General features: G+C 44.7%; 1 protein-coding gene across 1 annotated transcript in view; it reads right to left on the bottom strand.

Annotated features, from left to right (window-relative positions):
• The window catches only part of LOC134396123 (uncharacterized), a 176166-nt gene that overhangs the window by 38689 nt on the left and 124316 nt on the right, over positions 1-13161 (bottom strand). Inside the window, 2 exon segments of the mRNA XM_063122484.1 lie at positions 8064-8239; positions 8242-9971. Coding sequence (XP_062978554.1) covers positions 8064-8239; positions 8242-9971 — 1906 coding nt within the window.

The following is a 13161-nucleotide window of genomic DNA, read 5'->3' as shown; positions in this document are numbered from 1 at the left end:
CAGGCCTTGATTACTAATCAATAAAGCGCTTTTGAACCCTCTGTCGCTGGAATGGTGGAGTCGTGCTTAAGGGCTGTTTGGATTTCGTCCTTGGGTGAAAAGAACATTGATCTAACAATTCTGTCCCTTCCCTTGAATAAACTCATCGTGAAGGCCAGACAGCAGTGCAACATTCATTTTATAATGGAGGTTTGGTTAAAGAAAAGTAATTCACAACCTAGCTGAGCAAGGCGGTCTACAAGGATACGGGGTGGAGAATGTGGAGAGGGAGACATTTTTCTCCCCCTCCCACAGTAATAGAACCCAAATGGGGTCCTGTCAAGGAGCTGATGGGTGTGAAATTCAGGACAGATCAAAGGAAGGACTTCGGCTCACAGCACAGAGTCAAACTCTGGAATTCACCAGCACAAGATGTGGTGTTGGCCACCGACTGGGATGGCCTGAAGAGGCTGTTGGAGCATTTCCTGGAGGGGAAGGCTATCGAGGGCTACCAGTTTTGAAGGCTAAGTCCAATCACCAGGATCAGAGGCAGGAAGCCTTTTGCTGGGGAACATGGGCGGGAGAGTGTGGTTGCACCATGTCCTGGTTGTGGGTCCCTGATCGACAGCTCTTTGGCCACTGTGTGAACAGAGTGCTGGACTAGATGGACCCTGGGTCCGATCCAGAATCAGGCCCCTTCTTACGTTCTTCTGATCTAATGGTTAACCGTTTCTACCGCTGCTGAGAAAACCAAGAGGTCTTTCTGGCGTAGGTTTTCCGACCAAGACTCATTTCATCACAAACCCAGGAAGGAATCTGGGATCTAAACTGACCGTTTCCTCCAAGACCCTTTCTGGCGTTGAGGCCCCTGCCTTCTCCATGGCTCGGCCCAAAAGGAGTCCAGCGATGGGGAGGTTACTGAACCACCTCCCAAAGGGTCCCTCGGTCCCAGGCTCATATCTGCTGATGCCTCTGCTTCTTCGGCCACCCCAAGGGATGGACCTTCCTCCTTTCTTTCCTGCCAGGAGAGGAGATCCCAGCTGGGAACAGGGAGGTCTTTGGGAGAAGGCAGAAAGGGAGAGGTTCATTCTGTCCCTTTGCTCTGTCCCAAACATCCAGAGCATCTGAAGCCCCTCCTGTCTATAGCAGCCCAAAACAGGGTCAGAAGAAGGAGGCCACCCTCACAATGCAGGTGAACACCACTGTTAATCTGGTGTTAAAAGGGTTAAATTATGCTGCAAGAAGAAGGCTACATCAAGTGAAATATTGATGATCTGATCTGGAATGGGGTAGCTTGAGTGAGGGTTTTGGGAAGATTTACAAGTCCCCCTGAAAGACCCCAGACTCATATCTGAAATACCCCCAGAGGTATATTCCAGACCCTTGAGCCACGGATCTGAAAACCTTGAAGTTAATTCCATGCTAATTAATGTTATACCATTAATTAAGACTCTAGCTAAGACTTGCAGGACTGTCTTTGAAGAAAGGGGGGGAAACCCACAGTGGACTTTTACAAACAGTTTCGTAGAGCACGTTCAAGGCCACAGTGAGCTGAATGAGAGAGCTGAGCATGCTCAGATGTCCACAAGGAGGGGGAAAAACCTGTTTCGAGATCTTGTGCACCTGCTGATAAGAGAAGGTCCTCACTCGAAGTTGGACGTGGAAAGTCATAATACTAAGCAAATGTGACACTTGGGAGGAGGTGTTTGGGCGGATATGACCAAATATGTCTGAAGAAGAACATGAGCTCAAAGAAGATGTGCTATACGCCAGTCAAGATACGACGCCCCAATGGCAGCCATGTTTCCGAGGTCCCCATGAGTATAACACGTGAGACATTGGGGAGGGGGAGACACCTAACTTCCGATTGGTGAATGGGTGGTCTCAGCACGTGTTCGTGCCAATTGTGATTGGGAGATGGTGGTCTCCTCACTCGTGGACCCCCACCTTAGGGCCAGAACAAGTGTATAAAAGCACAGGTAGCAGAGCTGGAAGGCAGAATTTTTAATTTTTTTTTTTTTTTTTGGAATTTGGTTTATTTATTTATTTATTTATTTATTTATTACATTTCTATACCGCCCAATAGCCGGAGCTCTCTGGGCGGTTATTTGCTTTTCAACTTCACCTTGGACATTTGGAGTGATGCAGTTGAGTAATTATGAATTTCTTTATGCCGATAGACTTTGGGACTTGGAATATTTCCCTGGAAGTTTAGATTCTGGGACTTGGACTTATTTTCTGCAGCTGGAACTTGAAATTATTTCCAAGTCTTAGAAGTTCTCTGACTTCTGCTTTTCCTCTTCACATGCCCAGAGGAATTTAGCAATGCTTCAGTATAGCTTTTAGATTCAAATAGTGTGCAAGAGGAAGAACAGGGAGGGTTAACTGCTATGTTTTAGTATAGTAGAAGGTGTTTTAGTTTAGCTTGAAACCACAAGTAACAAACAGAAGCGGATAAGGAGGAGTCATCACAATGCTAGAAGCTTATTAGCTAAGTTTGTAATACCTGCTTTGGCAACAATCTTGTATTTGCATTTCATTCTCTTTTCTTGTAACCAGAGAGAGATTGTATAGTATATAACCACCATGCCAATGGTTTTGCAAGTTTTACAATAGATTCTACTTTACAATCACGTCTGCGGTGACGCTTGTCGGCTGGGATGAAATGTTTGTCTGTTTGGATCAGCACTGGTTACCCACTGGGCTGTTTTGGACCCATTTGGTGTAGGTTCTGAGGTTAAAAAGGACCGAATATTCAACCAAGACACGGGGGGGGGGGGGTGTAACTGGAGATAGCGGGGGAGGGGAGAGCCCGGGGGTTCCTCCCAATCCTAAGGTGCTCAGACCCAAAGCTTCCTCTGGATCACAACCAGAGATGGGCGAAGAGGACAGAGCTGTGACCCACAGCCTTGAGGTTTTTTGGTTTTTTAATATAGATTTATTGGAGAAAGGGGCCCTTGCAAATTTAAGAATCAGTTTCTGGTGCTTCAGGGCCCTGCATATTTAAAACTCATTTTTAAAATTCAGTTTCTGATGTTGGAGAGCTTGCATAGTTTTAGAAAACACCACCTGCATGCAGTGTTATAAGGACCTCATTCAGCAACCAAGGGAATGGAAGCAACCCGAAGCAAAGGGAGGCATATTTTAGGAAAGCGATCCTAGTTATTCATACTCACATCCAGGCACCACGTGGGGTGGGGGGGTGAGCAGCCCAAGCCGGTGGGGGCCGGTTGGGGACTACGGAGAGGGTCCCCTTTGCTGGCAGATGTGACGCCTCTCCGCCGCTCTTGTGAACTGGACCAGTTCTGATCCTGGGAGTCTTCTGGGTCCCACCCTGGGCGGCTCCAGAGCCGAAGCACTAGCCCTGCGGAGGATGCTGCCTGGCCTTGCGCTTCCCCTGGCTTGCTCCTGCCTGAGTTCCTGTGGAATTGGGGGAGCTAGGGGTGGCGACAGCTGACAGAAAGCTCTGGCGTGGGCTGGTCCATGAAGTCACGAAGTCCGAAACGACTGAACGAATAAACAACAACAACGTTGCATGCTGGGAGTTGTAGTAGAGGCTCCAGAGCGGAAGCACTACCCCTGCGGAGGAGGCTGCCTAGCCTTGCGCTTCCCCTGGCTTCCCCTGGCTTGCCTGGGTTCCTGTGGAATTGTGGTAGGTGTATTGCATGCTGGGAGTTGTAGTAGAGGCATGGAGGGGAGCTGGGAGGGAGAGGAAGTGGAGGGTGGAGTCTGGCAGATGTGAGCCAGTGTTTGCTGGAGTCTCAGTTTTAGTGTGGGCTGAGAAGAAAGTAGCATTTCACTTTTCAGAAGCTGTCTGTGGCATCTCAAGATGCTTGCAATGCAACAGTTCCTCGCATCCCCCCTTCCCCAAGGGCTCCTCTCATCCCAGGGCTTGGTCGGTCCCTCTGCTGAGTGTTCCCCAACGTCATCTCGGTCTCCTGTATCAAATCAAGCAGCCGCAGGGAGAGGAAGCAACTCACAGAGGAGCCTCCGCTCACAACATCCCTGCAGAGGAGATGGGCAGTGTCCCTGGGGCAGAGTCCTCGCACAGGCGAGAAAGAACAGACCCCCCCCTCCTCCTCCAAAATAAAGACCCAGCTTGTTCTGCCAGAATGCTGAAAGTCAGAGGACGGATGTGACATTACGGTCTCTTCTCTCTTTGTAGAAGATAATTTGAGCTGATTTTTGTGTGCAGGAGAATTTCAAATGGGGAATCAGTTTTGCATCTTTCAGATTATTATTATTATTATTATTATTATTATTATTATTATTATTATTATTATTATTATTATTATTATTGGGCTACTATCTGGAACGACAGTGTTGACCATATGAAGCCCCTCCTGTATAGCAGCCCAAATCAGGGTCAGAAGAAGGAGGCCGTCCTCACAACGCAGGTGAACACCACGACACAGGGGGAAACTGGAGACAGTGGTGGGAGGGGCAGTCAGGGGGTTCTTCCTACTCCTAAGAAGCTCAGACCCAAAGCTTCCTCTGGATCACAAGCAGAAAAAGTCGAAAAGGGCAGAGCTGTGCCCCACAGCCTTGAGGTGTTTGCTTTTCTTAAAACATAGATTTATTGGAGGAGGGGGTGGGTCCTTGAATCTTTTAGAATCAACTTCTGGTGCTTCAGGGCCTTCCATATTTAATAAAATCTTTTTTAAAATTCAGTTTCTGCTGTTGAAGAGCTAACATAGTTGTAACCATCAATTGATTGAGGAGTTGTTCCTTGCATAATTAAATAAAATCCTTTCCTGGTAAGGTTGGGTCCTTGCCTGTTTTGAGAAATCAATTTCTGGTGCGGTGAAGAGTTCCTCTTTCTCACAATTCAATAATTCATCATGCTATAAAAATGCCTTGTGTAGGCCAAGCATAAGGTCAGGAAACACATGCAAGCATTGGAGACCCCCAGGTCTCTTCGTCACCCTTCGAGAAACTAACTTCATCAAGGTTGCAGCATGATGCTGCAACCTCGATGAAACTAAGCGGGGTCTAGGCCTGATCAGTTTCTCGAAAGGTGACTACCTGGGAACCCCATGTTCATTGATTCCTGTATTGAGCAGGGGGTTGGACTCGATGACCTTGTAGGCCCCTTCCAACTCTATGATTCAATGAGAAGATGTTAAACAATTCTTATATATATATATATTTAATACTTCAACATACATCAATACAATAAAAACAATACTACATAATACATAAATTATCAGATAACATTTGATAACATATATTCTAGCTTATTATAATAACATAATCATACTTAACATAAATTACTTTCCTCTGAAGCTGGCTTCCGACAAGTTAACAAGGCCTCTTGACCCACAGACTGCTGTCAAAATAGGCCAGGAGCCAAAGCTGGAAGGAGGCCTGGTGTTAACCGATGGCATCCTTGGCCAGTTGCCGGGGCCCACAGCTGTGATGATATCTGCCCCCTCCCACACACACACATCATTGGGACGCCATTTAGAAATACCCACAATGCCCCAGAGTGATGCTATGTCACAGAGACATCTTGGGGAATGTCAGCAAAACAGGAAGGGCCCCACTACCTTAAGAGGTGGGAAAATTCAGGCCAGGTAGAGAGAATCTGGCCAACCCAGAGAGCCAATCCCTGGCCCTGTCCACATGGCTGTGCCCCCTTCTCCTGGCACCACCACCCCTTTTCACCACACACGATCATTTGGTGGTTTTCCGCCTTTTTGTGCAAACGTCATGCTATTCTAAAAGGTTTCAATGCTTTAGACTGTTAGTTATACTGTTAGTTTTACCCGTCCTGTGCCTGTTTCCATTATCTTCCCCTCCTTATTCCTTTACTATGATTCTATTAGAATGTAAGCCTATGCGGCAGGGTCTTGCTATTTACTGTTTTACTCTGTACAGCACCATGTGCACTGATGGTGCTATATAAATAAATTATAAATTAATTATAATAGTTGCTGCCATTATGAGCCTGAAGCTAAAATATGCTGGAATTTTATTTTTGTATTTTTGTCCCTGACCAGGTTGCCTTGGGCCTGGCCTGTTTTGCTTTGACCCCTCTCCCAGGTTGTGTCTCCCCTCCCCACGGAACACAGTGGGGCTTCTTTCCATGTCAGCATGCATGGGGCTGCGTCTGAATCGTCACACTGACCGTGCACCTCTGCTCCATTCACTTCCATGCAGACAAGTTGAGATTTTACCACTTAGGGCGGAATTCTAAGCATGTTTAGACAGGGAAAGAAGTCCTACAACTCCCAGCATTCCCTATACAACATGTCTGGGGAATGCTGGGATTTGTAGTATTCTCCCCCCCCCCCCGGTTTAAACATGCGTGGGATTGCACCTTTCCTAGTGCAAAATCAGCTGAGGACCCAAATCAACCCAGAAACCGAAGGGACATGCGTGATTGTAACCGTTCTATCTCTAAGTTTCGGCTCTTGAGTGTCTAACATAGAGACAGAAAAAGTTAAGAGTGATATATGGGCTAAATTGATGGTTTCAATGTACTTCCTTTTCCTCCTCCTCCTTTACCTCCTTTATTATTTATTTATTAGATTTATTTACTTATTACTTTCAATAATAATAATAATAATAATAATAATAATACATTTATTTATTACCTGCCTCTCCCTCTCCTTTTTCTTCTATTTTTATCAGTCTAAGGGTTCATTTATTTTTATTTATTTATTATATTTTTATTGTTTCCTTTTTTAAAAAAAATATTATTTAATACTTCAATATACATCAATACAATAAAAACAATACTACATAATACATAAATCATTAGCTAACATTTGATAACATATATTCTAGCTTATTCTATTAACATAATCATACTTAACATGCACCCCCCACCACGGGATCTTATTCCTGTTTCCAAAATCTCATTGCTTCTTCTGGAGGTGCTTTCCCACTCCCCTTAGATAATACAAATTCTAGGAACTGTTTCCATATTCCCTCAAAATCATTCGTTTTTATCATTCCTCGTCTAACTTTTATATTACATCTTAGTTTATCATTAATAGCAACATCCCATATTTATACCAATCTTCTACGTGATATTCCCCTTGAACCTTCCAGTTCCTAGATATCATTAATCTTGCTGCTGTTCACAAATTCGTTATCAATTCTTTTGTCTCTTTACTACAATTTAATTCTCCATATAATGATAACAATGCCACTATAGGTGTCTCTTCAATCAATCTCCATTCCTAAAATTTATTTTATCTCATTAAACACCATTTTCCATAATTTTTGTACAAATTCACGTTCCCACCACATATGTAAATACGTTCCTTTTTTTTTTTTACAACCTCTCCAGCAATTTGCTGAATTCAACTTATTTATTTCATTTAATCTCACCGGGGTTAGATACCACCTCCATACAATCTTATAATAATTTTCTTTTATCCTCACAGACATATTTCTCAACACTCTTTGTTTGCATATTCCTTCCCAGCTCTGTTGCCCTATTTGTTCCTTCAAGTCAGTTTCCCAAACTATCTTGCCAGTACTTTCTGTCTCCCCTTTTTCAACTAATATTCTATATATTTCACTCGTTAACCCTTTTATTAATTTATTTTCCCTTTTCTCATTTTCTTTTTTTAAGATCAGCTCCTCAAATTTCACAGTCGCTCTACACTCTCCATTATCCTTTAACCATTTCTTCGTCCGTTGTTCTAATTGGAAATAATTTAACCATGTTAAATTTCTCTCTTTTAGACTGATGAAGCCCCGGAGGACTCACACGAGGAGAACTCAGCATATACTGATGGCAACGAAAGGCAACAAAACCCATCTTTTTCATGTTGAGATTCCTGGGGAGCAGAGGCTGGTGGCTCTGGTTCCGGTGGGCCTCTGAATCCATCCAGGCTTCAGTCCAATATAAAATGAACTAGCTTAAAATTGCAATATAAAAGCTGAAAACTACAACCAAAAAGAAAAAGAAAGAAAAAGCCTAGCAGCAATACAGGGATTTAAAATACAATAAGAGATTTAAGACAACAGAAGTTACATGCATTATCATATGAATAGTCACAATATGAATCTTTATGTATTTATTTGCCATATCCAATGTTGGAAGTTCTTCCAATACGCTAAGAAATGCATTTAAAGGATTTCTCCCTATAGTGGATTCTTTGATGCTGTTTAAAGTTTCTACGGTGAATAAAGCTCTTCTTGCACTCTAAGCATTTATAAGGCTTCTCACCAGTGTGAATACTTCGATGTCTTCTAAAGGTTGTATGGTCATTGAAGCTCTTTCTGCATTCTAAACATTTATGGGCTTCTCGCCTGTGTGGATCTTGTGATGGGTGTCAAGGTTTGTGCTGTACCTGAAACTCTTCCCACATTCTAAGCATTTATAAGGGTTCTCTCCTGTGTGGATCCTGTGATGTCTTTTAAGGTTATTTCTATAACTGAAACTCTTCCCACACTCTAAGCATTTATAAGGCTTCTCGCCTGTGTGGATCCTGTGATGGGTGTTAAGGTCTGAACTCTGACTGAAACTCTTCCCACACTCTGAGCATTTATAAGGCTTCTCCCCTGTGTGGATCCTGTGATGAGTGTTAAGGTCTGAACTCTGACTGAAACTCTTCCCACACTCTAAGCATTTATAGGGCTTCTCCCCTGTGTGGATCATGTGATGAGTGTTAAGGTCTGAACTCTGACTGAAACTCTTCCCACACTCTAAGCATTTATAGGGCTTCTCTCCTGTGTGGATCCTGTGATGGGCATCAAGACTTGAGCTCCGACGAAAACTCTTCCCACACTCTGAGCATTTATACGGCTTCTCCCCTGTGTGGATCCTGTGATGATTGTTAAGGTCTGAACTCTGACTGAAACTCTTCCCACAGTCTGAGCATTTATAAGGCTTCTCCCCGGTGTGGATTCTGTGATGCCTTTTAAGGCTATTTCTAGAATTGAAACTCTTCCCACATTCTAAGCATTTATAGGGCTTCTCCCCTGTGTGGATCCTGTGATGAGTGTTAAGGTCTGAACTCTGACTGAAACTCTTCCCACACTCTAAGCATTTATAGGGCTTCTCCCCTGTGTGGATCATGTGATGAGTGTTAAGGTATGAACTCTGACTGAAACTCTTCCCACACTCTAAGCATTTATAGGGCTTCTCTCCTGTGTGGATCCTGTGATGGGCATCAAGACTTGAGCTCCGACGAAAACTCTTCCCACACTCTGAGCATTTATAAGGCTTCTCCCCTGTGTGGATCCTGTGATGATTGTTAAGGTCTGAACTCTGACTGAAACTCTTCCCACAGTCTGAGCATTTATAAGGCTTCTCCCCGGTGTGGATTCTATGATGTCTTTTAAGGCTGTTTCTATAACTGAAACTCTTCCCACACTCTAAGCATTTATAAGGCTTCTCTCCTGTGTGGATCCTGTGATGGGTGTCAAGGTCTGAACTCTGACTGAAACTCTTCCCACACTCTGAGCATTTATAAGGCTTCTTCCCTGTGTGGATCCTGTGATGGGTGTCAAGGCTTGAGAAGTAAATAAAACTCTTCCCACACTCTAAGCATTTATAAGGCTTCTCACCAGTGTGGATCCTGTGATGTCTTTTAAGGCTATTTCTATAATTGAAACTCTTCCCACACTCTAAGCATTTATAAGGCTTCTCGCCTGTGTAGATCCTGTGATGGACGTTAAGGTCTGAACTCTGACTGAAACTCTTCCCACACTCTGAGCATTTATAGGGCTTCTCGCCTGTGTGGATCCTGTGATGGGTCTCAAAGCCTGAACTCTGACAGAAACTCTTCCCACACTCTGAGCATTTATAAGGCTTCTCCCCTGTGTGGATCTTTTGATGGCTGTCAAGGTTTGAGCTGTACCTGAAACTCTTCCCACACTCTAAGCATTTATAGGGCTTCTCACCAGTGTGGATCCTGTGATGTCTTTTAAGGATATTTCTAAAATTGAAACTCTTCCCACACTCTAAACATTGATAAGGCTTCTCTCCTGTGTGGATCCTGTGATGGGCATCAAGTCTTGAGCTCCGACTAAAATTCTTCCCGTACTCTAAGCGTTCATAGGGCTTCATGCCTTTGTGAATTCTTTCATGCAGCCTCCCATCAGCTGAAAGAAGAAACCAAAGAGATGGTTATTTCAATTATCAGATGAGCCGGTGATAATCAAGAGAACTGAAAACTAGTGTGGCCCACAAATTCATTTTTTTTTAATGTTTACAGGTGGCCTTTTAGGACATAGTGGCCTGGTCTGCACATCATGCAGCAACTCTGGGTAACCCTGAGCATTCTGGTGTGTTCTAGCCTCATTGCGGAAGGAGCAAGAACAAAGCCCTGGTGATGAGTGTGGCTAGTGGGAGGAGGGGAGAGATCCAAGCTGGGAACAGGGAGGCCGCTGGGAGAAGGCAGAAAGAGAGAGAGAGAGAGAGATACACGTTCCTTCTGACCCTTCGCTTGAATAAACTCATCGTGAAGGCCAGACAGCAGTGCAACATTCATTTTATATTGGAGGTCTGGTTAAAGAAAAGTAATTCACAACCTAGCTGAGCAAGGCGGTCTACAAGGATACGGGGTGGAGAATGTGGAGAGGGAGACATTTTTCTCCCTCTCCCACAGTAATAGAACCCAAATGGGGTCCTGTCAAGGAGCTGATGGGTGGGATGGGTGTGAAATTCAGGACAGATCAAAGGAAGGACTTCGGCTCACAGCACAGAGTCAAACTCTGGAATTCAACAGCACAAGATGTGGTGTTGGCCACCGACTGGATGGCCTGAAGAGGCTGTTGGAGCATTTCCTGGAGGGGAAGGCTATCGAGGGCTACCAGTTTTGAAGGCTAAGTCCAATCACCAGGGTCAGAGGCAGGAAGCCTTTTGAAACTGGTTGCTGGGGAACATGGGCGGGAGGGTGCTGTTGCACCATGTCCTGGTTGTGTGTCCCTGATCGACAGTTCTTTGGCCACTGTGTGAACAGAGTGCTGGACTAGATGGACCCTGGGAGAAGGCAGAAAGGGAGAGGTTCATTCTGTCCCTTTGCTCTGTCCCAAACATCCAGAGCATCTGAAGCCCCTCCTGTCTACAGCAGCCCAAAACAGGGTCAGAAGAAGGAGGCCATCCTCACAACGCAGGTGAACACCACTGTTAATCTGGTGCTAAAAGGGTTAAATTATGCTGCAAGAAGAAGGCTACATCAAGTGAAATATCGATGATCTGATCTGGAATGGGGTAGCTTGAGTGAGGGTTTTGGGAAGATTTACAAGTCCCCCTGAAAGACCCCAGACTCATATCTGAAATACCCCCAGAGGTATATTCCAGACCCTTGAGCCACATATCTGAAAACCTTGAAGTTAATTCCATGCTAATTAATGTTATACCATTAATTAAGACTCTAGCTAAGACTTGCAGGACTGTCTTTGAGGAAAGCGGGGGAAACCCACAGTGGACTTTTACAAAGGGCTTCGTAGAGCACGTTCAAGGCCACAGTGAGCTGAATGAGAGAGCTGAGCATGCTCAGATGTCCGCTAGGAGGGGGGGAAACCTGTTTCGAGATCTTGTGCACCTGCTGATAAGAGAAGGTCCTCACTCGAAGTTGGGCGTGGAAAGTCATAATACTAAGCAAACGTGACACTTGGGAGGAGGTGTTTGGGCGGATATAACCAAATATGTCTGAAGAAGAACACGAGCTCAAAGAAGATGTCCTATACGCCAATCAAGTTACGACGGCCCAATGGCAGCCATGTTTCCGAGGTCCCCATGAGTATAACACGTGAGACATTGGGGAGGGGGAGACACCTAACTTCTGATTGGTGAATGGGTGGTCTAAGCACGTGTTCGTGCCAATGGTGATTGGGAGATGGTGGTCTCCTCACTCGTGGACCCCCACCTTAGGGCCAGAACAAGTGTATAAAATCACAGGTAGCAGAGCTGGAAGGCAGAATTTTTAAAAATATTTTATTTTTTTTAATTTGGTTATTTGCTTTTCAACTTCACCTCGGACATTTGGAGTGATGCAGTTGAGTAATTATGAATTTCTTTATGCCGATAGACTTTGGGACTTAGAATATTTCCCAGAAAGTTTAGATTCTGGGACTTGGACTTATTTTCTGCAGCTGGAACTTGAAATTATTTCCAAGTCTTAGAAGTTCTCTGACTTCTGCTTTTCCTCTTCACATGCCCAGAGGAATTTAGTAATGCTTCAGTATAGCTTTTAGATTCAAATAGTGTGCAAGAGGAAGAACAGGGAGGGTTAACTGCTATGTTTAAGTATAGTAGAAAGTGTTTTAGTTTAGCTTTAAACCACAAGTAACAAACAGAAGCGGATAAGGAGGAGTCATCACAATGCTAGAAGCTTATTAGCTAAGTTTGTAATACCTGCTTTGGCAACAATCTTGTATTTGCATTTCATTCTCTTTTCTTGTAACCAGAGAGAGATTGTATAGTATATAACCACCATGCCAATGGTTTTGCAAGTTTTACAATAGATTCTACTTTACAATCACGTCTGCGGTGACGCTTGTCGGCTGGGATTAAATGTTTGTCTGTTTGGATCAGCACTGGTTACCCACTGGGGTGTTTCGGACCCATTTGGTGTAGGTTCTGAGGTTAAAAAGGACCGAATATACAACCAAGACACAGGGGGTAACTGGAGATAGCGGGGGAGGGGAGAGCCCCGGGGGTTCCTCCCAATCCTAAGGTGCTCAGACCCAAAGCTTCCTCTGGATCACAACCAGAGAAGGGCGAAGAGGACAGAGCTGTGACCCACAGCCTTGAGGTTTTTTAGTTTTTTAATATAGATTTGTTGGAGGAAGGGGCCCTTGCAAATTTTAGAATCAGTTTCTGGTGCTTCAGGGCCCTGCATATTTAAAACTCATTTTAAAATTCAGTTTCTGATGTTGGAGAGCTTGCATAGTTTTAGAAATCACCACCTGCATGCAGCGTTACAAGGACCTCATTCAGCAACCAAGGGAATGGAAGCAAAGGGGGGCATATTTTAGGAAAGCGATCCTAGTTATTCATACTCACATCCAGGCACCACGTGGGGAGGGGGGTGAGCAGCCCAAGCCGGTGGGGGCCGGTGGGGGACTATGGAGAGGGTCCCCTTTGCTGGCGGATGTGACGCCTCTCCGCCGCTCTTGTGAACTGGACCAGTTCTGATCCTGGGAGTCTTCTGGGTCCCACCCTGGGCGGCTCCAGAGCCGAAGCACTACCCCTGCGGAGGATGCTGCCTG

This window comes from Elgaria multicarinata, chromosome 3 (genome assembly GCF_023053635.1).
Source record: "Elgaria multicarinata webbii isolate HBS135686 ecotype San Diego chromosome 3, rElgMul1.1.pri, whole genome shotgun sequence".
Taxonomy (NCBI): domain Eukaryota; kingdom Metazoa; phylum Chordata; class Lepidosauria; order Squamata; family Anguidae; genus Elgaria; species Elgaria multicarinata.
This window is presented reverse-complemented; position numbering and strand designations above follow the sequence as displayed.